General features: G+C 45.8%; 1 protein-coding gene across 2 annotated transcripts in view; it reads right to left on the bottom strand.

Moving 5' to 3' along the window:
• Positions 1 to 7,253: 7,253 nt before the first annotated feature.
• Positions 7,254 to 24,852, bottom strand: part of lrrc9 (leucine rich repeat containing 9) — a 29,481-nt gene continuing 11,882 nt past the window's right edge. For both annotated transcript variants that reach the window (XM_023986697.2, XM_023986696.2), the window contains 24 exons: positions 17,839 to 17,970; positions 17,427 to 17,606; positions 17,096 to 17,213; positions 16,866 to 17,001; positions 16,555 to 16,695; positions 16,285 to 16,409; positions 15,979 to 16,167; positions 15,737 to 15,856; positions 15,433 to 15,624; positions 15,202 to 15,327; positions 14,889 to 15,029; positions 14,559 to 14,736; positions 14,137 to 14,357; positions 13,867 to 13,989; positions 13,635 to 13,765; positions 13,406 to 13,514; positions 13,114 to 13,253; positions 12,465 to 12,601; positions 11,311 to 11,528; positions 10,477 to 10,545; positions 9,282 to 9,407; positions 8,183 to 8,366; positions 7,714 to 7,873; positions 7,254 to 7,598 (listed from right to left, as the gene is read on the bottom strand). In XM_023986697.2, the coding sequence (XP_023842465.1) occupies positions 7,559 to 7,598; positions 7,714 to 7,873; positions 8,183 to 8,366; positions 9,282 to 9,407; positions 10,477 to 10,545; positions 11,311 to 11,528; positions 12,465 to 12,601; positions 13,114 to 13,253; positions 13,406 to 13,514; positions 13,635 to 13,765; positions 13,867 to 13,989; positions 14,137 to 14,357; positions 14,559 to 14,736; positions 14,889 to 15,029; positions 15,202 to 15,327; positions 15,433 to 15,624; positions 15,737 to 15,856; positions 15,979 to 16,167; positions 16,285 to 16,409; positions 16,555 to 16,695; positions 16,866 to 17,001; positions 17,096 to 17,213; positions 17,427 to 17,606; positions 17,839 to 17,970 (3,436 nt within the window). In that variant the 3' untranslated portion in view covers positions 7,254 to 7,558. The remainder of the gene's footprint in view (positions 7,599 to 7,713; positions 7,874 to 8,182; positions 8,367 to 9,281; positions 9,408 to 10,476; positions 10,546 to 11,310; positions 11,529 to 12,464; positions 12,602 to 13,113; positions 13,254 to 13,405; positions 13,515 to 13,634; positions 13,766 to 13,866; positions 13,990 to 14,136; positions 14,358 to 14,558; positions 14,737 to 14,888; positions 15,030 to 15,201; positions 15,328 to 15,432; positions 15,625 to 15,736; positions 15,857 to 15,978; positions 16,168 to 16,284; positions 16,410 to 16,554; positions 16,696 to 16,865; positions 17,002 to 17,095; positions 17,214 to 17,426; positions 17,607 to 17,838; positions 17,971 to 24,852) is intronic.

The raw sequence follows: 24,852 nt of genomic DNA, 5'->3' as shown, positions 1-24,852 counted from the left end.
ACACACAATGTAACTTCTTATCAAGAGCACAGTGGATGTCATTTAAAACCTTCAATGTTGCTGAAACAGTGCTGTGGCCAGACCTAAAACCTGATTGCATTCCATTTAAGATGTTGTTTTCTTGGAAGTAGGTCTTTAGCTGCTTACTAACTGAGGATCTGAGGACCCATGCCAAATATTTTCAGTCTCTTGAGGGGGAATAGGCTTTGTAGTGCCCTCTTCACAACTTCATGTGTTTGGACCATGATAGTTTGTTGGTGATGTGGACACCAAGGAACTTGAAGTTCTCAACCTGCTCCACTGCTGCCCCGTCGATGTGAATGGGGGAGTGCTCGGTCCTCCTTTTCCTGTAGTCCACAATCATCTCCTTTGTCTTGATCATGTTGAGGGAGAGGTTGTTGTCCTGGCACCACACGGCTAGGTCTCTGACCTCCCTATAGGCTGTCTCATCATTGTTGGTGATCAGGCCTACCACTGTTGTGTCATCGGAAAACTTGATGATGGTGTTGGAGTTGTGCCTGGCCATGCAGTCATGAGTGAACAGGGAGTACAGGAGGGGACTGAGCATGCACCCCTGAGGGGCCCTCGTGTTAAGGATCAGCGTGGCGGATGTGTTGTCACCTACACTTACCACCTGGGGGCGGCCCGTCAGGAAGTCCAGGATCCAGTTGCAGAGGGAGGTGTTTAGTCCCAGGATCCTTAGCTTAGTGATGAGCTTTGAGCGTACTATGGTGTTGAACGCTGAGCTGTAGTCAATGAATAGCATTCTCACGTAGGTGTTCCTTTTGTCAAGGTGGAAAAGGGCACTGTGGAGTGCAATAGAGGTTGCATCATCTATGGATCTGTTGGGGCGGTATGCAAATTGGAGTGGGTCTAGGGTTTCTGGGATAATGGTGTTGATGTGAGCCATGACCAGCCTTTCAAAGCACTTCATGGCTACAGACGTGAGTGCTACGGATCGGTTGTCATTTAGGCAGGTTACCTTAGTGTTCTTGGGCACAGGGACTATGGTGGTCTGCTTGAAACATGTTAGTATTATAGACTCAGTCAGGGACAGGTTGAAAATGTCAGTGAAGCCACTTGCCAGTTGATCAGCGCATGCTCGGAGTACACATCATGGTAATCCGTCTGGCCCTGCGGCCTTGTGAATGTTGACCTGTTTAAAAGATCTTACTCACATTAGCTTCGGAGAGCGTGATCACACAGTCGTCCGGAACAGCTGATGCTCTGATGCATGCTTCAGTGTTACTTACCTCAAAGCGAGCATAGAAGTCATTTAGCTCGCGGCTTGTGTCACTGGGCAGCTCGCGGCTGTGCTTCCCTTTGTAGTCTGTAATATTTTGCAAGCCCTGCCACATCCGATGAGCCTCGGAGCCGGAGTAGTACGATTCAATCTTAGTCCTGTATTGATGCTTTGCCTGTTTGAAGGTTCGTCGGAGGACATAGCGGGATTTCGTATAAGCTTCCGGGTTAGAGTCCAGCACCTTGAAAGCGGTGGGCTCGTGTCACTGGGTAGCTCGCGGCTGTGCTTCCCTTTGTAGTCTGTAATATTTTGCAAGCCCTGCCACATCCGATGAGCGTCGGAGCCGGAGTAGTACGATTCAATCTTAGTCCTGTATTGAAGCTTTGCCTGTTTGAAGGTTCGTCGGAGGACATAGCGGGATTTCGTATAAGCTTCCGGGTTAGAGTCCCGCTCCTTGAAAGCGGCAGCTCTACCCTTTAGCTCAGTGTGGATGATGCCTGTAATCCATTCTGGTTGGGTTATTTACGTACAGTCACTGTGGGGACGATGTCTTCGGTGCACTTATTGATGAAGCCAGTGACTGATGTGGTGTACTCCTCAATGCCATCGGAAGAATCCCGGAACATATTCCAGTCTGTGCTAGCAAAACAGTCATGTACTTTGCATCTGCTTCATCTGGCCACTTTTTTACTGACCGAGTTACTGGTGCTTTAGCTTTTGCTCATCAACCCCCAAATCTGTGCATTACTGTACTTTTCAGTGAGGGCCATCAATTGCCATTTGATGTCAAGCAAAGCAAGGTAATGACAGTGCACTCACTCGCTCAGTCATTAGCCCTGCTTAATGCTGGGAGATAACACAAATTAATTGAAGTTAAGTACATGCATTGGAGGAGCTCTTCAGGGTGCAGAGCATTCCACTCTTGCAGAAACTAAACTCAGAAATGTTCCTTTTTCAGGACCCTGTCTTTCAAAGATAATTCGTAAAAATCCAAATAACTTCACAGAGCTTCATTGTAAAGGGTTTAAACACTGTTTCCCATGCTTGTTCAATGAACCAATAACCAATTAATGAACATGCACCGTGGAACGGTCGTTAAGACACTAACAGCTTACAGACGGTAGGCAATTAAGGTCACAGTTATAAAAACTTAGGACACTAAAGAGGCCTTTCTACTGACTCTGAAAAACACCAAAAAGATGCCCAGGGTCCCTGCTCATCTGCCGTAACGTGCCTTAGGCATGCTGCAAGGGGGCATGAGGACTGCAGATGGGCCCAGGGCAAAAATTGCAATTCCCGTACTGTCTGAGATGCCTAGACAGCGACTACAGGGAGACACGGCGGACAGCTGATCGCCCTCGCAGTGGCAGACACGTGGTAACAATACCTGCACAGGATCGGTACATGCCCGAACATCACACGCTGCGGGACCAGGTTACTAGGATGGCAACAAACAACTGCCCGAAGTTACACCAGCAGCACAATCCCTCCCATCTAGTGCTCAGACTGTCCGCATACGCTGAGATGAGGCTGGACTGAGGGTTTGTTAGGCCTGTTGTAGAGGCAGGTCTCGCCAGACATCACCGGCAACAACGTCGCCTTATGGGCACAAACCCACCGTCGCCGGACCAGACAGGACTGACGAGTCGCGGTTTTGTCTCACCAGGGTGATGGTCGGATTCGCGTTATCGTCGAAGGAATGAGCGTTACACCGAGGGCCTGTACTCTGGAGCGGGATCGATTTGGAGGTGGAGGGACCATCATGGTCTGGGGCGGTGTGTCACAGCATCATCGGACTGAGCCTTGTTGTCATTGCAGGGCAATCTCAACGCTGTGCGTTACAGGGAAGACATCCTCCTCCCTCATGTGGTACCCTTCCTGCAGGCTCATCCTGACATGACCCTCCAGCATGACATTGCCACCAGCCATACTGCTCGTTCTGTGCGTGATTTCCTGCAAGACAGGAATGTCAGTGTTCTGTCATGGCCAGCGAAGAGCCCGGATCTCAATCCCATTGAGCACGTCTGGGACCTGTTGGATTGGAGGGTGAGGGCTTGGGCCTGGGAACTTGCAGGTGCCTTGGTGGAAGAGTGGGGTAACATCTCACAGCAAGAACTGGCAAATCTGGTGCAGTCCATGAGGAGATGCACTGCAGTACTTAATGCAGCTGGTGGCCACACCAGATACTGACTGTTACTTTTGATTTTGACCCCCACTTTGTTCATGGACACATTATTCCATTTCTGTTCTGTGGAACTTGTTCAGTTTGTCTCAGTTGTCTCAGCTTATGTTCATACAAATATTTCCACATGTTAAGTTTGCTGAAAATAAACACAGTTGACAGTGAGAGGATGTTTCTTTTTTTGCTGAGTTTAGTTGTATTTCCATACGTTTTGAACAGGTCACGTTAGCTGTGAGCATAACCTAGGGCATTACTGAACATCGACTCAACCTGGCCTTGAATCAATGTGTTACTCAGTGGAAGATCATTTACAGTGTTCTGACTAACAGCAGGCTGAGGGCAGGGCGTAAGGAGCACTAGGGACACCTAGAGGTCAATGGCATCACTGGGTGCAGGGTTGGGTAGATTATTTTCTAAATGTAATCCTTAAAAGTTACTAGTTACCTGTCCACAAGCGTAATCAGTAACGTAACTTTTTTTCCCGCAAACATTCTTTCTGAATTTAAAAGTAATCCAATAAGTAATCACCTAGTTTTTCAAAAGTATCTGTAATCTGATATTTTTTGTTGTTGCTGGTAACGTAACTGATTACAGTTTTTTGTAATCGGATTACATGTACCTGATCACATGTAATCAGTTACTCCCCAACCCTGACTGGATGTGTGGGAAACTAACACTTTCACTTCATGTTGGTTTACATCATTAGCTCGGGAAACAGAGGGCATACATGTGCTTGTTACACCCAGGTTAATTCCTGATTTAGTGCTAATACTGTACTTATCAGAGGAGCCTTGTTTCTGTTAAACTGTCTAATACTGGGCTACATTAACATGAATACAGCAATGATGGTAAATTAAGTCAGCTCTCACATCACCCAAAGGGCCAACTGTAAGAGATCACTGGTTTATTTTCAGTAACGGTCTATGAGAGTTGCCTATTAGAGGGAAAACCAGAGTGGGCCTTTTAAAAGAGGCTAACATGCTGAAACTGACAGATCTCTGCAATCCATTTTGGATCTCATTCAAAATTATGGCCCCATCTAAGTGACTGCAGATTATTGTCCACAGAGAGGTGCGCTAAACCCAGATTATCCACTTGCTGGGGATCCATTTGACCCGATGAACACAACAAGCCAGCCTCACACGCCCTTGCATCTGTGGGTGTTTATTATTTTTTCAGTTTTGGAGGCAAGGAAAGGAGTGTAATGGACATGACTCCAAACCTCACAGTATTAAATAGATTACAGTGGTCACTGGTTGGAGAATAACAGTTGTGGATAGAAAGAGACAGTTGTTCATGCCCCACTCTCCTAACATACGGATACTGTATACACAGTTGAAGTCAGAAGTTTATATAAACCTTAGCCAAATACATATAAACTCAGTTTTTCACAATTCCTGACATTTAATCCCAGTAAGAATTCCCTGTTTTACATCAGTTAGGATCACCACTTTATTTTAAGAATGTGAAATGTCAGAATAACATTAGAGAGAATGATTTATTTAAGCTTTCATTACTTTCATCACATTCCCAGTGGATCAGAAGTTTACATACACTCAATTAGTATTTGGTAGCATTGCCTTTAAATTGTTTCACTTGGGTCAAACGGTTCGGGTAGCCTTCCACAAGCTTCCCACAATAAGTTAGGTGCATTTTGGCCCATTCCTCCTGACAGAGCTTGTGTAACTGAGTCAGGTTTGTAGGCCTCCTTGCTCGAACACGCTTTTATAGTTCTGCCCACACATTTTCTATGGGACTGAGGTCAGGGCTTTGTGATGGCCACACCAATACCTTGACTTTGTTGTCCTTAAGCCATTTTGCTACAACTTTGAAAGTATGCTTGGGGTCACAAGCTTTAACTTCCTGACAGATGTCTTGAGATGTTGCTTCAATATATCCATATAATTTTCCTTTCTCATGATGCCATCTATTTTGTGGAGTGCACCAGTCCCTCCTGCAGCAAAGCAAAGCTGCAGCAAAGCACCCCCACAACATGATGCTGCCACCCCCTTACTTCACAGTTGGGATGGTGTTCTTCGGCTTGCAAGCATCCCCCTTTTTCCTCCAAACATAACGATGGTCATTATGGCCTAACAGTTCTATTTTTGTTTCATCAGACCAGAGGACATTTCTCCAAAAAGTACTATCTTTGCCCCCATGTGCAGTTGCAAATCATATTCTGGCTTTTTTATGGCGGTTTTGGAGCAGTGGCTTCTTCCTTGCTGAGCGGCCTTTCAGGTTGTGTGAATATAGGACTCGTTTTACTGTGGAAATAGATACTTTTGTACCCGTTTCCTCCAGCATCTTCACAAGGTCCTTTGCTGTTCTGGGATTGATTTGCACTTTTCGCACCAAAGTATGTTCATCTCTAGGAGACAGAACGCGTCTCCTTCTTGAGCGGTATGACAGCTGTTTGGTCCCATGGTGTTTATACTTGCGTACTATTGTTTGTACAGATGAACATGGTACCTTCAGGCGTTTGGAAATTGCTCACAAGGATGAACCAGACTTGTGGAGGTCTACAATTCTTTTTCTGAGGTCTTAGCTGATTTCTTTTGATTTTCCCATGATGTCAAGCAGAGGCACTGGTTTGAAGGTAGGCCTTGAAATACATCCACAGGTACACCTCCAATTGACTCAAATGATGTCAATTAGCCTATCAGAAGCTTCTAAAGCCATGACATCATTTTCTAGAAGTTTCCAAGCTGTTTAAAGGCACAGTCAACTTAGTGTATGTAAACTTCTGACCCACTGGAATTGTGATACAGTGAATTATAAGTGAAAATCTGTCTGTAAACAATTGTTGGAAAAATTACTTGTGTCATGCACAAAGTAGATGACCTAACCGACTTGCCAAACTATAGTTTGTTAACAAGAAATTTGTGGAGTGGTTGAAAAACGAGTTTTAATGACTCCAACCTAAGTGTATGTAAACCTCCGACTTCAACTGGACATGTAGCTCTTTTCAAGTATCATCAGCTACTGGCCCTAAACGTGTTTGTGAAAATAAAAGAAAAAAACGTAAAGTATAGACATCACATATATTTTGACAAAGCATACAGCAGTTCATGTTTCACATTATATGTCACAAAAGTAAATATACTGAACAAAAATATAGAACGCAACATGCAGCAATTTCAAAGATTTTACTGACTTACTGTTCATATGAGGAAATCAGTCAATTGAAATACATTCATTAGCCCTAATCTTTGGATTTCACATGACTGGAGATACAGATGTGCATCTATAGGTCACAAAACCTTTAAAACTCACGGTGTTTTTGTGCTCAAAATTGCCATCGATTAAATGCAATTGTGTTTGTTGTCCGTAGCTTAAGACTGCCCATACCATAACCCCACCATGTGGCACTATGTTCACAACGTTGATATCAGCAAACCGCTCTCCCACACAATGCCATACACGTGGTCTGCGGTTGTGAGGCCTGTTGGACGTACTGCCAAATTCTCTAAAATGACATTGGAGGTGGCTTATGGTAGAGAAATTAACATTCAATTATCTGGCAACAGCTCTGGTGGACATTCCTGCAGTCAGCTTGCCAATTGCACGCTCCCTAGAAACTTGAGACTGTGGCATTGTGTTGTGTGAATCTTGTGCATTGTGTTGTGTGACAAAAACTACACATTTTAGAGTGGCCTTTTATTGTCCCAAGCACAAGGTGCACCTTGTAATGATCATGCTGTTGATCAGCTCTTGATATGCCACACCTGTCAGGTGGATGGATATCTTGGCAAAGGAGAAATGCTCACCAACAGGACTGTAAAACAAATTTGTGCACAAAATTTGAGAGAAACAAGCTTTTTGTGTGTATGGAACATTTCTGGGATCTTTTATTTCAGCTCATGAAACATGGGACCAACACTTTACTTGTTGAGTTTATATTTTTTTTCAGTGTACATTTATAAATAGACAAACTAAAGGAAAGGGGGTTATCCGCAGTTCACTAATCTACAGTCTATGGAGCAGAAGTGAACCGAATTCAGCTGAACAATACTTCCCACTCTTACTCTGCATGTGTGCAATGACCTACACAGGAGTATCAGGATCCTCCCATTTCTCTACTTCCTCGTGCCCACAGTAGTGTCCCCCATTCCTCTGCCCAAACCCCTGGGGAGCTACATGGGTGGGGGTTTAGGAGCACCACCACTCTGGAATCTGTAAAAGAAACACAAGCATACAGGTAGGGTTTTAGAACACGGACATCTGACCTCAAGACCAAACTAGATTTACTCACTACAACCCAAGGGTCTGAGTTTAGGGCTTTACCCACCTGCTGTCCTGCTCGAGGTTGGTAATCAGGACCCTGTACCCGTTAGGAAGGAGGCCGGTGGATGGCAGGGTACTTGCCATTCCTCTGATCTGCCTAAAGGTCATCTCTGCCTGGGCACTGCGGGCGTGGTTGGCAGCGCTGCTGTGTTTTTGCTTCTTGTCTGAGATGGGAATTAACACAGTTGTGTGGATTAAAGTGCTATCTCTGACCGGATGAGTGTCAAACCCTAATGAGTGGATAACCGAGCCTGAGTCCCATAGCATAGCCAAAGAGAGAGAGAGAAAGACGTATGCTCTCTGTGTTGGTTAACAGCTCTGCCCATCATGGAGGTGAATGAAACATGTGTGTTCCCCATAACCAGACACTTTTAGATTCTAATGTTGGTATTTGATTAATATTGATGAGGATATCATGATGTACTGTGCGGATGTGCCGTGTGTGTGACATTTAATAGGGAGTGCTAACTAACGTTTGGGCGTGTCATGGGGCAGTGCTTCATCCATGTTGCAGGGCATCACGATCTCATGACCCAGGAAGTGCTGCAGATGCAGTCCTCCACTCAGACTGGTCCCCCGCAGAGGGGCAGTTCGGGACATGAGGGGAAGCAGGCCAGGCAGGTTCATATCCATGCCGGACCCATGAGCCATTGGGCACTGTGGGGAGAAAGGGAGAGACAGTGAATACCACACCAATACTATACCAAAAAAGAGGATATACAGCCTACATAAAGCTACTGTGAGTCAGGTGATATTAATGGGTGTCCATAATAAGTGCACATGGGGACACGTTAGCAACACTGTCTCAACTCTCTGACCTCACTAATATGTCCTGCATTGGCTCCCATCTATGCTTCCTGCCTCACTACACCCTCCATAGCTAGTCTCTGCTACACCCACGTTACAGTATGGATGGCTACATTTCTATTGTCTTTCATCACGTGTAAAAATCTAATTAGAGAATGATAATGATCACTCAATAATAATAACAACTGTTGAATGAAAACAAAAAAAAGAGCTGGGTGAGAGCAGGCATAAGCCTGAAACGAACGGGATGGGGGTCAAGAGCAGGAAGAGGGTTTTGAATTTATGTTTTTAATGAGAAAGCCCAGGATCCCCCTCTCCCTCTCAAATACTCTCTTAACGAGCACAGGGGGCTGGGTTGACCCAGCTAATAGGGGGGCAAATCCATTGGTGCATTATCGGCCGTGCACATTTCATCTAATCAGCAGGATGAACTGAGCTGGCTTAGGCTGCTTTTAATTCAGCACTGGAGGAGCATTACTGCCCCCATCTCTTGTTATGTGCAGATCAAATCAGGGAGACAAACTGGAAGTTTGATCCTTGTGTTTTGGTAGTTGCTGTTTGGTTGTTGTTTTTCTGTACGCTGTTTGAGTTCAAGTTGCATTGCAGTTGACATGATATGGCCAGTTATCTGGCCTTTAACAGAAATTAGGCCTTTGTGGCTTCTTAGGTCGGAGATAGCTGCAGTGGTCGCAGGAGAAGATGCAGTTAAGAAGACAACGCTCTTACCAACCAGGTGATACACAAAGGCAGTACCATAACTCTCACCTGGACCTCTGTGCAGAGTAGCTCAGCCCTGGTCCTCTCCTCCAGGGTGACCATCACCCCATCCAGAACCTGCAGTCTGGAGAGGCGTAGTACCACTGCCGGCCTATGGATGGATCGCCGGGCCACCTGGGACAACAGAAAACATTTACTCATGTAGGACCTCGGAGTGAAGGCTGTCCTGTAAGGACTAAACTGGCATGGGTCTGTTTGTGAGTCCAACACAGTTCTCTGAATTCACCACCCTCAGAGACCACACTCTCATCATCTCCTATGCCGGCCCCACTAGCCCTACCCTCCCCCCCCGTCCAGCTGATGGAACCCTCTGCTCCCCCCTTCACAGGGGACAAAGCCATCCTCTCCGGTCAGAGCCCTGTCAGTCCCTACAGGAGGGAAAACTGAACAGAAGAGAAGGAGAGGAGAGATGATCTGGCCAGGGCACATGGGTGCAGCAGTGATCTCATGCGGCTGACAGCAGGGGGTACTGTCTCTGGAGCGGCTGCTGGCTCTCCACCCTGGCAGGATTAAGCCCCATGGGGGAAGGGAAGGGATGGGATGGGTGGGGGCTGTGGGGTAAACAGGCTGGCCCAGCTGAGAAGGCCTCCATGGATGGCAAGCCCTCTGCACTGGGCAATAAGAGCTCTGATCCATGGGCTCCAGATGGGTGCTGAACCCAGGCCAATAGTGTCTGATAACGGCCCTGCCATTTGGTCAGCGGATTTGTCTCTGATGCAGGCCAGTTTGAGGCACAGCAGATGGTCCATCATGTAATCGCTTAATTTAGAACTACAGAATTGCACTGAGTGTGTGTTTGGTAAAAGTGAGTCTTTGAGCTTGTGTGTGAGAATTTGGGTGAGGGTGTAAATGAGGTAATGTGTGTGTGTGTATGTATGTGTGTGTGTGTGTGAGAGAGTCTGTGTCTCAGTACACATATTTGAAGTGTCCTCTGGCCTCTAAATAAGAGCAGCCAGGTTTGGTCTCTTGGATTTCCATTGCGCACAGAACTCAGGGGCTTTTCAGACAAAATGAACAGACACTGAAATGCAGGTGAAGGAGACCCATAATGGGAATAATTTGACAATTTTCATACTGAGCCCTTTCATTCACTGAGCCCTTGCTTGATTGTAGTAATTGTAGCTTCCGGTAGACATACAAGGTTGTAACCGACATTGGTAAAAAAAAACAAATAGATACTCACAGGATTCCCTACAACTGACAGCTCAATCAGGGAGGGAAGGACTTCTAGCTTGTCCAGCTCTGAGATGTCCTACAGGGAATAGAAAGGAGAGATAAGACATATTATACTGTCTGTCCTACTCACTTCATAGCAGCATGAATTTAACCCCTCCCCAATCCATTAGGGCCAAACCTCATCCACATTTTGAAGCTGTGAGAGAGGAGCGGGGCAGCTCATGGGAGAGATTACATGTGTGATCTTTCATTAATCTCATGAGAGTTTAGGCATCCAAAAGGGGAGCGGGGGCGTCTCTCTCCCCCACGGAACGTGACTGAGCCGGGCTGTGACTCACACAGACCTCCATTAATTGAAAACATGAAAAGATTAAGGAAGAAAAAGAAGCGAATTGGGAAAAAAAGAGACAAAGCACAAATCACCCGCCTGGGGTGAGAATGAGATGTAGGCTGAGACACTGATTACACGTTGCCTTGATTGTTCCTCTCTGTCCTCATACGTATAACCCTGACCTTCAGTCAATGTCGATTCTCCTTAATACTAGCTACCCCCACACACACGCCACAGTGGGGTGGTAACGATCTATAATTATGGAACTATATTTCCACCCCCTAGAATACACTGTAGATCAAAATAAAACAGACGCCAAATGCTGTGCATCACCATAATTCAGTAACTGCTGTACAGGGAGTTTGACTTTGAACTTGGTGGACATTTCCACACTGTGAATGAATGAATTCCTCATTACAGTATATGAATGCATATGAATGGCTCAGTATTGCCAGAAAGTGCAATAACTTGCAGTTGCAGGACACTGGAGGACTGCTGGAGGAGGGGTACCTGTAGTTTGTTCATGCCCAGGAACAGCCTCCTCAGCTCGGTAAGGGGTTGGAGGTGGTTAAGTTCCCGGAGGCGGTTCTCTGCCAGGTGCAGCTCCAGCAGAAAAGCCTGACCAAAAAAGGAGTTCTCCCCCAGGGCCTTGATCCGGTTCCGGTCCAAGACCAGCTCCCGGAGCTGATGCAGACCCTCCAAGCCCTCCACCTGGCTGATCTCATTACCTGAGAGGAGAAGGTAAGATATTACATCAGTAGGTAATTACATGACTACAGATACCCCTGTTACCAATATGATTTGACTGGGCGGCATCATTGCAAATTACAACACTGTGAATTTCAATCATTAACTCTGAAATTCACTCAGATACTTAAAGGGGAAATCTGAAGTTGAACCAACAACAGAGCGAACTCCCCGCCACTGTTTTTGGTAAACTGCTGAGGGATGGGGCTTGAGCAATGTAACCACATTCATAGACAGAGCTATCGATAGGACTGACCATCCTTGCGATTAAAATAATAGTTTTAACCATATTTTGGGGCTATACAGTGTGTGTTTACAATTACATTGTTTACAAACAATGGAATAAAACAAGCTTATATTTTCGGTTCTGATAGGTAACGACAGTTGAACAAAGCTAATGAGGCATTTATAAGTTATAGGTATATATCTATAATTGAAAAGTACAAAAATGTATGTAGCAACTACAGATTGCCATTTTAAAGAGGAACTGGAAAAGGTGCATCTTCTGCCCTGAATCCGTGTGTATAGTGAGTGTGGTCTGTGGTGTGTATAGTGAGTGTGGTCTGTGGTGTGTATAGTGAGTGTGGTCTGTGGTGTGTATAGTGAGTGTGGTCTGTTGGTGTGTATAGTGAGTGTGGTCTGTGGAGTGTACAGAGCTGTCTTGACAGGATTATAAACAAACATCCAGGGTGGGATTAGGACCAAACAGTCACTCAACTGAAGAAAACAATAATCAAATGCAAACAATGGCAGACAGAAAAAGGCACTGTTTTCCTGTGACTCATTGCCATGCCCATTTCGTTCCTATTCTTGTTGCATCATCTCCACCTGGACAGGTCTGAGAGAGCCTCGTCTGTTACTGTTACTGAGCTGTACTTTTCATCAGCTTTGAAACCTGAAGGAAGCTGTTACTGTACCTTGGAGGAAGAGTGCTTTGAGATTTGTGAGCCTGCTGAGCTGCAGATTGGCCATATTTGAGATGCCATTGTGGCTCAAATGCAGCACCTCCAGGCTGCTCATTAGTGGCTCTAGGCTGTCCACAGGACCCACTTCCCTGAAAGAGAGGGAAAGAATGGGCACTCTGAGCTTTAGCTGCCACTCTGACTGAATGCACTGCAACTTCTCTCCCCAGTGCCTCATTTAGAAGGCCAGACCTCAGGTGCACAGCAACTCAAGGCAAACCACACAAAAGCCTGACCCCCCCCCCCAAACCCCCTTCACATTTTAAACCTTTTACTTTGTGTAAACTCTCCTCTGGTCTTTTTCAATAGTATCAGTGAAAAGGGAGATTTGTGCTTTTCTGAGAGCAGCTAATAGAAGCCTAAAATCTTTGTCACTTCAAAAGCTTCATGCTGCCCCCAAGTGGCTGAAAGTAGAAAAATATACTCTAGTCTATTGCAACAAAGACATGAAATTAGTCCTTTGCCAACCACACAGTATACTGAGAAGACAGAAATGTTTAAAGCTATTCATGAATTGTACATTTACGACTCACAAACTAGGTTTAAAAGTAATACATTTCAATGCCATGTTCAAATAATATACTTTTATCTGTACTGCTGGTACCTGCTGCCTTTTGATGAGCCCTGCTGGCCATAGCCACTGGAGTTCACCTTGTGGTAGAGAATCTGTCTGTTAGTCAGGGTGGCCTGGGCCTTCTGCCTGGGCAGGATGGATTCTATGTGGTTATAGTTCAAACATAGTGCCTACATGGAAGAAAATACGATTTTATTTTATTGTTGATGGTTTTAAAAAACCTGACAGTGCAACTGATAAATGTAAAATATATGGCACAGATTACATTTTAGAATGGTCAGAAAAGTCTGGCCGGTTGGTAACAATCATTTGGCAGGCCCACCTTGATGTTGGGCAGGTAGACAAGGCCACTGAAGGAGGTGAGGTTGTTGTGCTCCAGGTTGACACTGCGCATGTTGTGGAACAGGTCTGCTGGGGCCAGGTCCACCATACTGGGGAGAAAGGGAACAGTTTATACACACTCACTCTTTCTTTTACTGTCTCTTCTACTCATCTAAAAGGTGACTGAAATACTGTGATGAACTACTACACAGTACACTATGCTCAATGACCTGATGGCACTGGACTGCAGGTTGAGATCAACGACGTCGGAGTAGTTGGAGTGTCCCAGTTTCTCTGCCACCATGTCAGGGGTCAGGCGTCCACCAAACACATCCTTGGCATTTTCACACTCCGTCATTTCCTGTGGATAACAATGACGTCACTTCTGTTTCATCTCAATTCAGCAAAAGTTTTATTTATCTCTAAAACGAATAGCTCTATTTGATTATGACGTAAACATACCACTGCAACCCCATCCAGTGCCTTTAGAGAGGGTAGATGGAACACCACATAAATCCTATAGCTTTCCAGTTTCTCCACTAAAGGATTACCATACAGATCCAGAATGATTAAGTTTGTCAAAGCCTAGAAAGAAATGTAAAAAACAATTATCTTACTTTATTTTAATTTCCACATTGACTATTAGTAACAGTGTATAAAAAACAGCTTTTATGTATCCTGTGGGTTGGTGTACAGTATGTTATCATGCTTGGCTGTGTGAGGTCAGCTCACCTTTAGGTGGTAGATGTCTCGTGTGGAGGTGATGATGTTGTTGCCTATGTACAGCTCGAATAGTGAGCGGGCCCTATGCACCCCGTTCAGGGAGCCAATGCAGTTGTTCTCCACAGACAAGAAGTGGAGGTTGGGCATCCGGTCCAGGACAGTGCCGTCCAGACAGGACAGCTGGTTCCCATTCACACTGAGCTTAGTGAGCTGGTGCAGTTTGGACACACCTGAGAGGACAAAGATAGGGAGGGATATCTCATACATCTTTGATGGACATGATTCCCTTGTCAATACCAAATAATTCTCTCTTCCTTGAATAGACCTAGTGCATTCTGAACCAAGAGTGCCAAGGGTTTTCTATTGTGTTAAAATATATATGACAACACTTAATAATTTGTCATGTGGTGACCATTGAGATTAGGACTGACCGTCTAGCCTAGAGATGCAGTTGTCGTTGAAGGACAGCTCCTCTAGATGCTGGCAGTTGTCCAGACCCTCCACTTTAGAGATGTTGTTGTCATTGAAGGAGGCCCAGCGCAGGTTGACCAGTTTGTCCAGGTTGGTGAGCCTGGAGAGCCTCTGGCTGTCAAGGTTAAGGGCTGTGATCTGCTCAGAGTTCAGAGGTCACTGTTAAGTAAACAGACTGCACTTGTACCGCAGATGAAGCACCTGGAGAGAACCCATAAACCACAAGCTGAAACGAGTACATCTTTATTGTTCCTGGACTCCAGTATTGTGTATATTAGTGTTTGTTTCACCTTGGTGGTCCAGCCTTGCTCTAGGTCTCCAGTGATGTCCCAGGGCGAGGGGCTGAGTTGATCCAGGAGCTGGGCTGCAGAGAGCAGGCTGAGACTGCGGGGACGCTCACTGTCCGTCCGGGAGTGGGCCAGCAGAGATGCCTGTAACCAGAGTGTGAATCAGACTGAGGAATTACTACTCTCAACACAGACGTTAGACCAAACTTTCTCACGCAGCATGTAACAGCAAAGGTAGCCCACTTACATTAAAGTATTCAACTTATCTGGCAAATTATGAACTAAGAAGAGAGTGATTCTCTTGTCTAACTCTTACCTGGCTGATTCTGGAGCCTGCAGCCATCTGAACAGCAGCGCCTGCCTCTTCCTCTGTCACCAGCATGTCATCCAGGTGTGTAAGGCTAATCAGACGTCCCAGAACCGTCATCCTTACCGCCTCGGGCTGGGACAAACGCATCACTTTCATCAGCACAGTGTCTTATGGTCTTACTATATGGACACTAGACTAGACCAACGTTAAAGCTGGTGGTAGTGTGTGTGGTTTTACCCTATGCCAGGGGTTGTGGCGGGTGTCCAGTCTCAGCAGGGTGGGGGCATGTTTCCGGAGCACAGCAGTCTCCTCCCTAGCGCGGGTCAGCTGGTTCCAGCGCAGGTCCAGTTGATTGAGCCGCCCCAGACCCCTCAGCCCCTCCAGGGTCAGCAGGTGGTTGTAGCTGGCGTCCACAAACTCCAGGTTGGGCTGGAGGAACACAGAGAAACATTATGGAACATATTTGCTGTATGTAGGACTCCAAGTTGAAAATGATTCATGAAGATTGGTCGACCTAAACGCCCCACCCGTCAGAACGCACCATGTGGGAGATGTCATCTAGTTGTGTAAACTCATTGAAGCTGATAGTCAGGCGGCGCAGGGCTGTCAGACGAGAGATCTCCTTCAGCTTACTCAAGCTGTTGCCATGGAGATTCAACACCTTTGACCAGGAAAGAAGAAAGATGAAAGTGGGGCACCAGCACAGTACAGAGAGGATATCAGTGCTAAACCTAGTGGGCTAAAGTACCATTATGTCCCTCACTCAGAGGCCTCAACCCTTACTGTAATCTGACTGAGGACGTTGGCCCTGGCTACATTGAGTAAAGTCTTCTCGTCCAGGCTCAGCAGCTTGGGCCGCGGTTTGAGCATGGGCTCCATGTTTAGAGTTTCCTCGTCCAGGTTGATATCGTTGGGACGGGTGTCGTCTGTGCCTCTGCTGTTGGGCTCTGGGAACGCAGGCTGTGCTCGGTCCTGAGAGGAGGGAACATCATAGTGGTGAGGACAAACGGTTGGTGAATATCAGCACCTGGTTGGTGGGTTTATAAAAATTGGAACATTGAAAGACAAACAGGGTATACTTTTTCCTACCTGCGAGATATACTCAAAGTCGATGAGGTACTCCGGCAGGACAAGCTCACGGTCAAATACAAACCACTGACTCTGTCTCAGACTGCAGTCACAGCCACTGTGGATCTTGGAGGAGCAAGGCCTCTCTATTTGGATAGAAGTCTCAGGTTGGTCAACAATAAGATGGAATAGAAGAATGTTGACTTTTGCTGGCTGTTTCCATTCTACTGTCACCAGTAAAAAACTGGTTGTTCTGAAAAGTAACAGTTGTGATATTTCACATGACATTACCTCCATTTGTCTTATGGACCTGCTCTGGGCTCACATTGCGGTAAACAGAGTGAGCTTTGGGGTAGTTGAGGGCGTCCACTGAATCCCCTTCATGGATGGGGAAGCTGCGGCCCAGGAACACTTTGGACACTATGAGCTGACCTGAGGAGAGTTTGAATAATTCCATTTCAGTTTCTCTGACACAGGTTCATTAAAAGCAAAAATATATAATTTGTACATTTACATTTTTATCCTGATTTATATCCTCAAGGTTTCATTAGCAATACAAAGTCATTGAAGTGTGTGAAAGGATGAAATAGGACCATACAGACCATGTCTGAAAAGAAGAGGGTCTATGCTCTGCTTGGAGGTGCCTTGGTTGGCCTGTCGCTGTGTGTACTGAATCCTGGGGCTGTCCATCACACTCAGGCTGTTAGACAAGGGTACAGCTCTCTCTCTGCCCAGGGCCTAACACAGACACAAGACACATGACAGTGTCAAGAACTAAAACAATGACACAATCTCAGGCATAGTGTACAGTCTAAATAAGCAATATGTGTACCTTATACATATCTGCTGTTTTAAAGCCGTCCTCTGGAATGTGCAACATCTCATTCTTCTCACTGGTTCTTTCAGGATCAGACACATAGAACAGGTACTCCAGCCAGCGTTTGTAATTCCTGCACAGATGGAACAGCAGTCAGACAAATGTAAATACTGTCAAAATATTTCAGTTTATGTGGTCTGTTATCAAAAAACATAAATGTTCAACTATTTCTGTGTAATATTAGACATAGACATAATACTGAAGAGCTGAGGTGAATATCATAGAGAAAAGTGTAGAAGAAAGAGGTGCCATTTTAAGATTTAACAGTCTCATCATGGGAACTCACTGTGAGAACATTGTCGACTCCTCGCTGGCCAACAGGGTATGAAGCTTGTCCTCGAAACGAAGCCGCAGAGAACGGTTATGGATGCGGATGATACGGTTGATCTTAATGCCAGTGATGCCATGAGCCTTGTAGTCCCACGCACAGAACCGTGAGAGCAAAAGGTCATAACAGGAAGTGAACCTGTTGGGAGGAGAGAGAAAACAGTGGACTCAGTAGCTAAATGATGCAAATCACCGACATAAATCATCTACACAAATCACCTACACAAATGAGGTAAACTCAAGACAGATCAGTCCGAAAAAACTTGGATGAAACATATGACACATGATCTAGTACTATATGATCACATAAGTAATTTCCCTGCAGGTACCCTAGCTAATGTCACTGTTATGTAAAAGGAGATAATTTGTACCAGGGGTCTGTGGAGCAGCCCTCTTCAAACCGAATATTCCCCACTGTCTCAAGCTCCATCAGCAGAAAGTAGACCATCATCTCGTTCCTTTTGGTGGCTTGGGCCAAGTCCCGCTGGTAACAGGACTCAATCCTGCAAAAACAAGATAAAAACACTCTCCTTTTCACACTTCATTATCTTAGTGCCAATAGAAAGCTTACATATAAACAAGAATGCCAAATGAGACTGTATTAAACCCTTCTAAACTCAAAGAAGTTTAGAAATTCTCAGAATGGCGCCGTTTTACGGGCTCTAACCAATTGTGCTATTTTGTGTGTTTTTTCATATTGTTTGTAATTTATTTTGTACATAATGTTAATGCTACCGTCTCTTATGACCGTAAAGAGGTTCTGGATATCAGAACAGCGATTACTCACCTCGAACTGGACAAAGATTTTTTATTTAATGAGCTGACGCGAAGGATATAATGTTGCTCCCCGACAAGGACGCTCATCAACTCATCCTTGACCGCTGGCTACGTCCCTTCCGTCTTCAAGAGAGCGAGAGTTGCACCCCTTCTGAAAAAACCTACACTCGATCCCTCCGTTGTCAACAACTACAGACCAGTATCCCTTCTTTCTTTTCTCTCCAAAACTCTTGAACGTGCCGTCCTTGGCCAGCTCTCCTGCTATCTCTCTCAGAATGACTTCTTGTCCAAATCAGTCAGGTTTCAAGACTAGTCATTCAACTGAGACTGCTCTTCTCTGTGTCACGGAGGCGCTCGCCACTGCTAAAGCTAAATCTCTCTCCTCTGCTCTCCATCCTTCTAGACCTATCGGCTGCCTTCAATACTGTGAACCATCAGATCCTCTCTCCACCCTCTCCGAGTTGGGCATCTCCGGCGCGCGGCCACGCGTTGGATTGCGTCCTACCTGACAGGTCGCTCCTACCAGGTGGCGTGGCGAGAATCTGTCTCCGCACCACGTGCTCTCACCACTGGTGTCCCCAGGGCTCTGTTCTAGGCCCTCTCCTATTCTCGCTATACACCAAGTCACTTGGTCTTGTCATATCTCACATGGCTCTCCTATCATTGCTATGCAGACGACACACAATTAATCTTCTCCTTTCCCCCCTCTGATACCAGGTGGCGAATCGCATCTCTGCATGTCTGGCAGACATATCAGTGTGGATGACGGATCACCACCTCAAGCTGAACCTCGGCAAGACGGAGCTCTTTCTCCGGGGAAGGACTGCCCGTTCCATGATCTCGCATCACGGTTGACAACTCCATTGTGTCTCTCCTCCAGAGCGCTAAGAACCTTGGCGTGATCCTGGACAACACCCGTCGTTCTCAACTCACATCAAGGCGGTGACCCGTTCCTGTAGGTTATGCTCTACAACATTCGCAGAGTACGACCCTGCCTCACACAGGAAGCGGCGCAGGTCCTAAATCAGGCACTGTCATCTCCCGTCTGGATTACTGCAATCTCGCTGTTGGCTGGCTCCCTGCCTGTGCCATTAAACCCCTACAACTCATCCAGAACGCCGGCAGCCCGTCTGGTGTTAACCTTCCCAAGTTTCTCTCACGTCACCCCGCTCCTCCGCTCTCTCCACTGGCTTCCAGTTGAAGCTCGCATCCGCTACAAGCATGGTGCTTGCCTACGGAGCTGTGAGGGGAACGGCACTCCGTACCTTCAGGCTCTGATCAGGCCTACACCCAAACAAGGGCACTGCGTTCCACCTCTGGCCTGCTCGCCTCCCTACCTCTGAGGAAGTACAGTTCGCTCACCCCAGTCAAAACTGTTCGCTGCTCTGGCCACCAATGGTGGACAAACTCCCTACGACGCCAGGTCAGCGGAGTCAATCACCACCTTCGGAGACACCTGACCCACCTCTTTAAGAGATACCTAGGATAGGATAAGTATTCCTCCTACCCCCCCCCTCCCCCTTAAATGAGTTAGATGCACTATTGTAAAGTGGTTGTTCCACTGGATATCATAAGGTGAATACCAATTTGTAAGTCGCTCTGGATAAGAGCGTCTGCTAAATGACTTAAATGTAAATGTAAATGAAAGGCCAAATCCCCGTCATTCGCATGAAGAAAATAAGGAAATACAGGGGGCGGAGATCAGGGTGCCTAGTGTGAGAATTAGTCAGCAAGTGGGTAACGCCTCTACCATCGTTCTATTAGCCAACGTGCAATCACTGGAGAAAACTGGATGAGCTCCATTCGAGACTATCCGACCAACGGAACATTAAAACTGTAATATCTTATGTTTCACCGAGTCGTAGCTGAACAACGACACGTATAACGTACAGTTGGCTTGGTTTTCCGTGCATCGGCAGGACAGAGCAGCTACGTCTGGTTGACGAGGGGTGGGGGTGTGCGTCTATTTGTCAATAACAGCTGGTGCACAATGTCTAATATTAAGGTAGTCTCAAGGTATATGCTCGCCTGAGGTAGACTACCTCATGATAAGCTGTAGACCGCACTATCTACCAATAGAGTTTATCTATATTTTTCGTAGCCATCTATTTCCACACAAACCAACGCTGGTACTAGACCGCTCTCACACAGCTGTATAAAGCATAAACAAACAAAAATGTTCATACAGAAGCGGCGCTCCTAGTAGCCGGGGACTTTAAAACCTTTCTCGCTCGGGGGTTCCGCTAGCGGAACACCCACAACATTCGCTGCTTCGCAGCGCACGAAATTCAATTTTTTTTTGTTGAAATATTTAACTTCCACACATTAACAAGTCCAATACAGCAATGAAAGATAAACATCTTGTGAATCCAGCCAACATGTCCGATTTTTAAAATTGTTTTACAGCGAAAACACAATATATATTTATGTTCGCTCACCACAATAGCCAAACACACACGCCATTTATTCACCGCTAACATAGCTTTCACAAAACCCACAATAGAGATAAAATTCATCACTAATCTTTGAACAACTTCATCAGATGACAGTCTTATAACATAATGTTATACAATACATTTATGTTTTGTTCGAAAATGTGCATATTTATGCTACAAATCGGTTTTACATTGTGAATACGGCGCCATAATGCACCAAATTGCGGAGAAAATTTTGGACAGTCACGTAATCTAACCAAAAAACTCATCATAAACTTTACTAAAAAATACATGTTGTACAGCAAATGAAAGATACACTGGTTCTTAATGCAACCGCTGTGTTAGATTTTAAAAATAACTTTAGTACAAAGTACGCGAGCAATATTCTGAGACAGCGCCAGCATTCTTTGCCATGTTTGTGATGCCACATTTCTCAAAAATACGAAATAACATCATAAATATTCTCTTACCTTTGATGATCTTCCATCAGAATGTAGTGCAAGGAGTCCTAGTTCCACAATAAATCGTTGTTTTGTTTTAGAATGTCCATTTCTTCTGTCGAATTAGCAACTTTGGCTAGCATTGTGGAGGGCACATGTCCATCAACTCTTGGCGCATGGAACGAAAAATTCCAAAAGTCACAATAAACGTCGAATAAACTGGTCAAACTCAGTTGAAAATCCATCTTTATGATGTTTTTCTCATATGTATCCAATAAATTCCAAGACGGAGCATTTCGTCGTGTATACCTAACGCATTTCAGAAGACAATGTGGGGTTCCCTGGTGCGTGGCTAAATACTGCCAATAGGGCAGACCTGTCACTCCAAAAGCTCTCATTCGGTCTCACATCAAGCTAGACACCCCATTCAACATTCTACTGCCTGTTGACATCTAGTGGAAGGCGTATGAAGTGGATACAGATCCATAAATATAAGGCAATTGAATAGGCAAGGCCTGACACAGAGCCCCATTTTCAGAATTTTCACTTCCTGTTTGGAAGTTTGCTGCCAAATGAGTTCTGTTTTACTCACAGATATAATTCAAACAGTTTTAGAAACTTCAGAGTGTTTTCTATCCAATAGTAATAATAATATGCATATCGTATGATCTAGAACAGAGTACGAGGCCGTTTAATTTGGGCACGATTTTTTCCCTAAGTGAAAACAGCGCCCCCTATTCACTAGGAGGTTTTTAATGCAGGGAAACTTAAATCCGTTTTACCTAATTTCTACCAGCATGTCACGTGCAACCAGAGGAAAAAAACTCTAGACCACCTTTACTCCACACAATTCTATCCTCCTGATTCCTGCTTACAAGCAAAAATGAAAGCAGGAAATACCAGTGACTCGCTCAATACGGAAGTGGTCAGATGACGAGGATGCTACGCTACAGATCTGTTTTGCTAGCTCAGACTGGAATATGTTCCGGGATCCATCAAATAGCATTAAGGAGTTTACAACCTCAGTCACCGGCTTCATCAATAAATGCATCAACGACGTTGTCCCCACAGTGACCGGACGTACATATCCCAACCAGAAGCCATGGATAACAGGCAACATCCGCACAGAGCTAAAGGCTAGAGTTGCCACTTTCAAGGAGCGGGACACTAATCCGGACACTTATAAGAAACCCCGCTATGCCCTCAGACGAACCATCAAACAGGCAACGTGTCAACACAGGACACTGGCAAGTGTCTTCACTTACATTTTCAACCTCTCCCTGACTGAGTCTGTAATATCTATGTTTCAAGCAGACCACCATAGTCCCTCTGCCCAAGAAAGCGAAGGTAACCTGCCTAAGTGACTACCGCCCCGTAGCACTCACGTCAGTAGCCATGAAGTGCTTCGAAAGGCTGGTCATGGCTCACATCAACGCCATCATCCCGGAAACCCTAGACCCACTCCAATTCACATACCGCCCGAAAAATCCACAGAAGACGCAATCTCAATCCCACTCCACACTGCCCTTTCCCACCTGGGCAAACGGACACCTATTTGAGAATGCTGTTCATTGAAAACAGCTCAGCGTTCAACACCATAGTGCCCACAAAGCTCATCACTATGCTAAGAACCCTGGACTAAACACCCTCCTCTGCAACTGGATCCTCGACGTCCTGACAGCCCCCCCCCCCCCCCCCCCCCCCCCAGGTGGTAAGGGTAGGGAACAACACATCTGCCTCTCTGGTCCTCAACATGGGGGCCCCTCAGGGGTGCGTGCTTAGTCCCCTCCTGTACTCCCTGTTCACCACGACTGCATGGCCAAGCACGACTCCAACACCATCATTAAGTTTGCTGACGACATAACAGTGGTAGGCCTGATCACTGACATTGATGAGACAGCCTATAGGGAGGAGGTCAGAGACCTGGCAGTATGGTGCAAGGACAACAACCTCTCCCTCAATGTGATCAAGACAAAGGAGATGATCGTGGACTACAGGACAAGGAGGGCCGAACACGCCCCTATTCACATCAACAGGGCTGTAGTGGAGCAGGTTGAGAGTTTCAAGTTCCTTGGTGTCCACAAGACCAACAAACTATCATGGTCCAAACACACCAAGAAAGTCGTGAAGAGAGCACGACAAGGCCTTTTCCCCCTCAGGAGACTGAAAAGATTTGGCATGGGTCCCCAGGTCCTCAAAAAGTTATACAGTTGCACCATTGAGAGCTTCCTGACTGGTTGCATCACTGCCTGGTATGGCAACTGCTCGGCGTCTGACCGCAAGGCACTACAGAGGTTCGTGCGTACGGCTCTGTACATCACCGGGGCCAAGCTTCCTGCCATCCAGGACCTCTATACCAGGCGGTGTCAGAGGAAGGCCCTGAAAATTGTCAAAGACTCCAGCCACCCTAGTCATAGACTGTTCTCTCTGCTACCGCACGGCAAGTGGTACCGGAGCGCCAAGTCCAGGTCCAAGAGGGTTCTAAACAGCTTCTACCCCCAAGCCATAAGACTTCTGAACATCTAATCAAATGGCTACCCAGACTATTTGCATTGCCCCTCCCATATTCTACGCTGCTGCTACTCTGTTATTATCTATGCATAGTCACTTTAATAACTGTACCTACATGTACACTTGAAGACAGAAGTTTACATACACCTTAGCCAAATACATTTAAAAAAAAATCACAATTCTTGACATTTAATCCTAGTAAAAAGTTAGGATCACCACTTTATTTTAAGAATGTGAAATGTCAGAATAATAGTAGAGAGAATTATTTATTTCAGCTTTTATTTCTTTCATCACATTTGCAGTGGGTCAGAAGCTTACATACACTCAATTAGTATTTGATAGCATTGCCTTTAAATTGTTTAACTTGGGTCAAACGTTTCGGGTAGCCTTCCACAAGCTTCCCACAATAAGTTAGGTGCATTTTGGCCCATTCCTCCTGACAGAGCTGGTGTAACTGAGTCAGGTTTGTAGGCCTCCTCACTCGCACACGCTTTTTCAGTTCTGCCCACAAATTTTCTATAGGATTGAGGTCAGGGCTTTGTGATGGCCACTCCAATACCATGACTTTGTTGTCCTTAAGTCATTTTGCCACAACTTTGGAAGTATGCTTGGGGTCATCGTCCATTCGGAAGACCTATTTGCGACCAACCTTTAACCTCCTGACTGATGTCTTGAGATGTTGCTTCAATATATCTACATAATTTTCCTTCCTCATGATGCCATCTATTTTGTGAAGCGCACCAGTCCCTCCTGCAGCAAAGCACCCCGACAACATGATGCTGCCACTGCCGTGCTTCACGGTTGGGATGGTGTTCTTTGGCTTGCAAGCCTCCCCCTTTTTCCTCCAAACATAAGTGTGAGGACGCTTGTGCCTTTTAAACAGCTTGGAAACTTCTAGAAAATGATGTCATGGCTTTAGAAGCTTCTGATAGGCTAATTGACATCATTTGAGTCAATTGGAGGTGTCACTGTGGATGTATTTCAAGGCCTACCTTCAAACTCAGTGCCTGTTTGCTTGACATCATGGGAAAATCAAAAGAAATCAGCTAAGACCTCAGAAAAAGAATGTGTAGACCTCCACAAGTCTGGTTCATCTTGCGAGCAATTTCCAAAGCCTGAAGGTACACGTTCATCTGTACAAACAATAGTACGCAAGTATAAACACCATGGGACCACGCAGCCGTCATACCGCTCAGGAAGGTGACACGTTCTGTCTCCTAGT

The sequence above is a fragment of the Salvelinus sp. IW2-2015 genome, linkage group LG4q.2 (assembly GCF_002910315.2).
Source record: "Salvelinus sp. IW2-2015 linkage group LG4q.2, ASM291031v2, whole genome shotgun sequence".
NCBI classification, from domain to species: domain Eukaryota; kingdom Metazoa; phylum Chordata; class Actinopteri; order Salmoniformes; family Salmonidae; genus Salvelinus; species Salvelinus sp. IW2-2015.
Note: the sequence above shows the minus strand (reverse complement) of the source record. Positions and strands in the feature narration are given on the sequence as shown.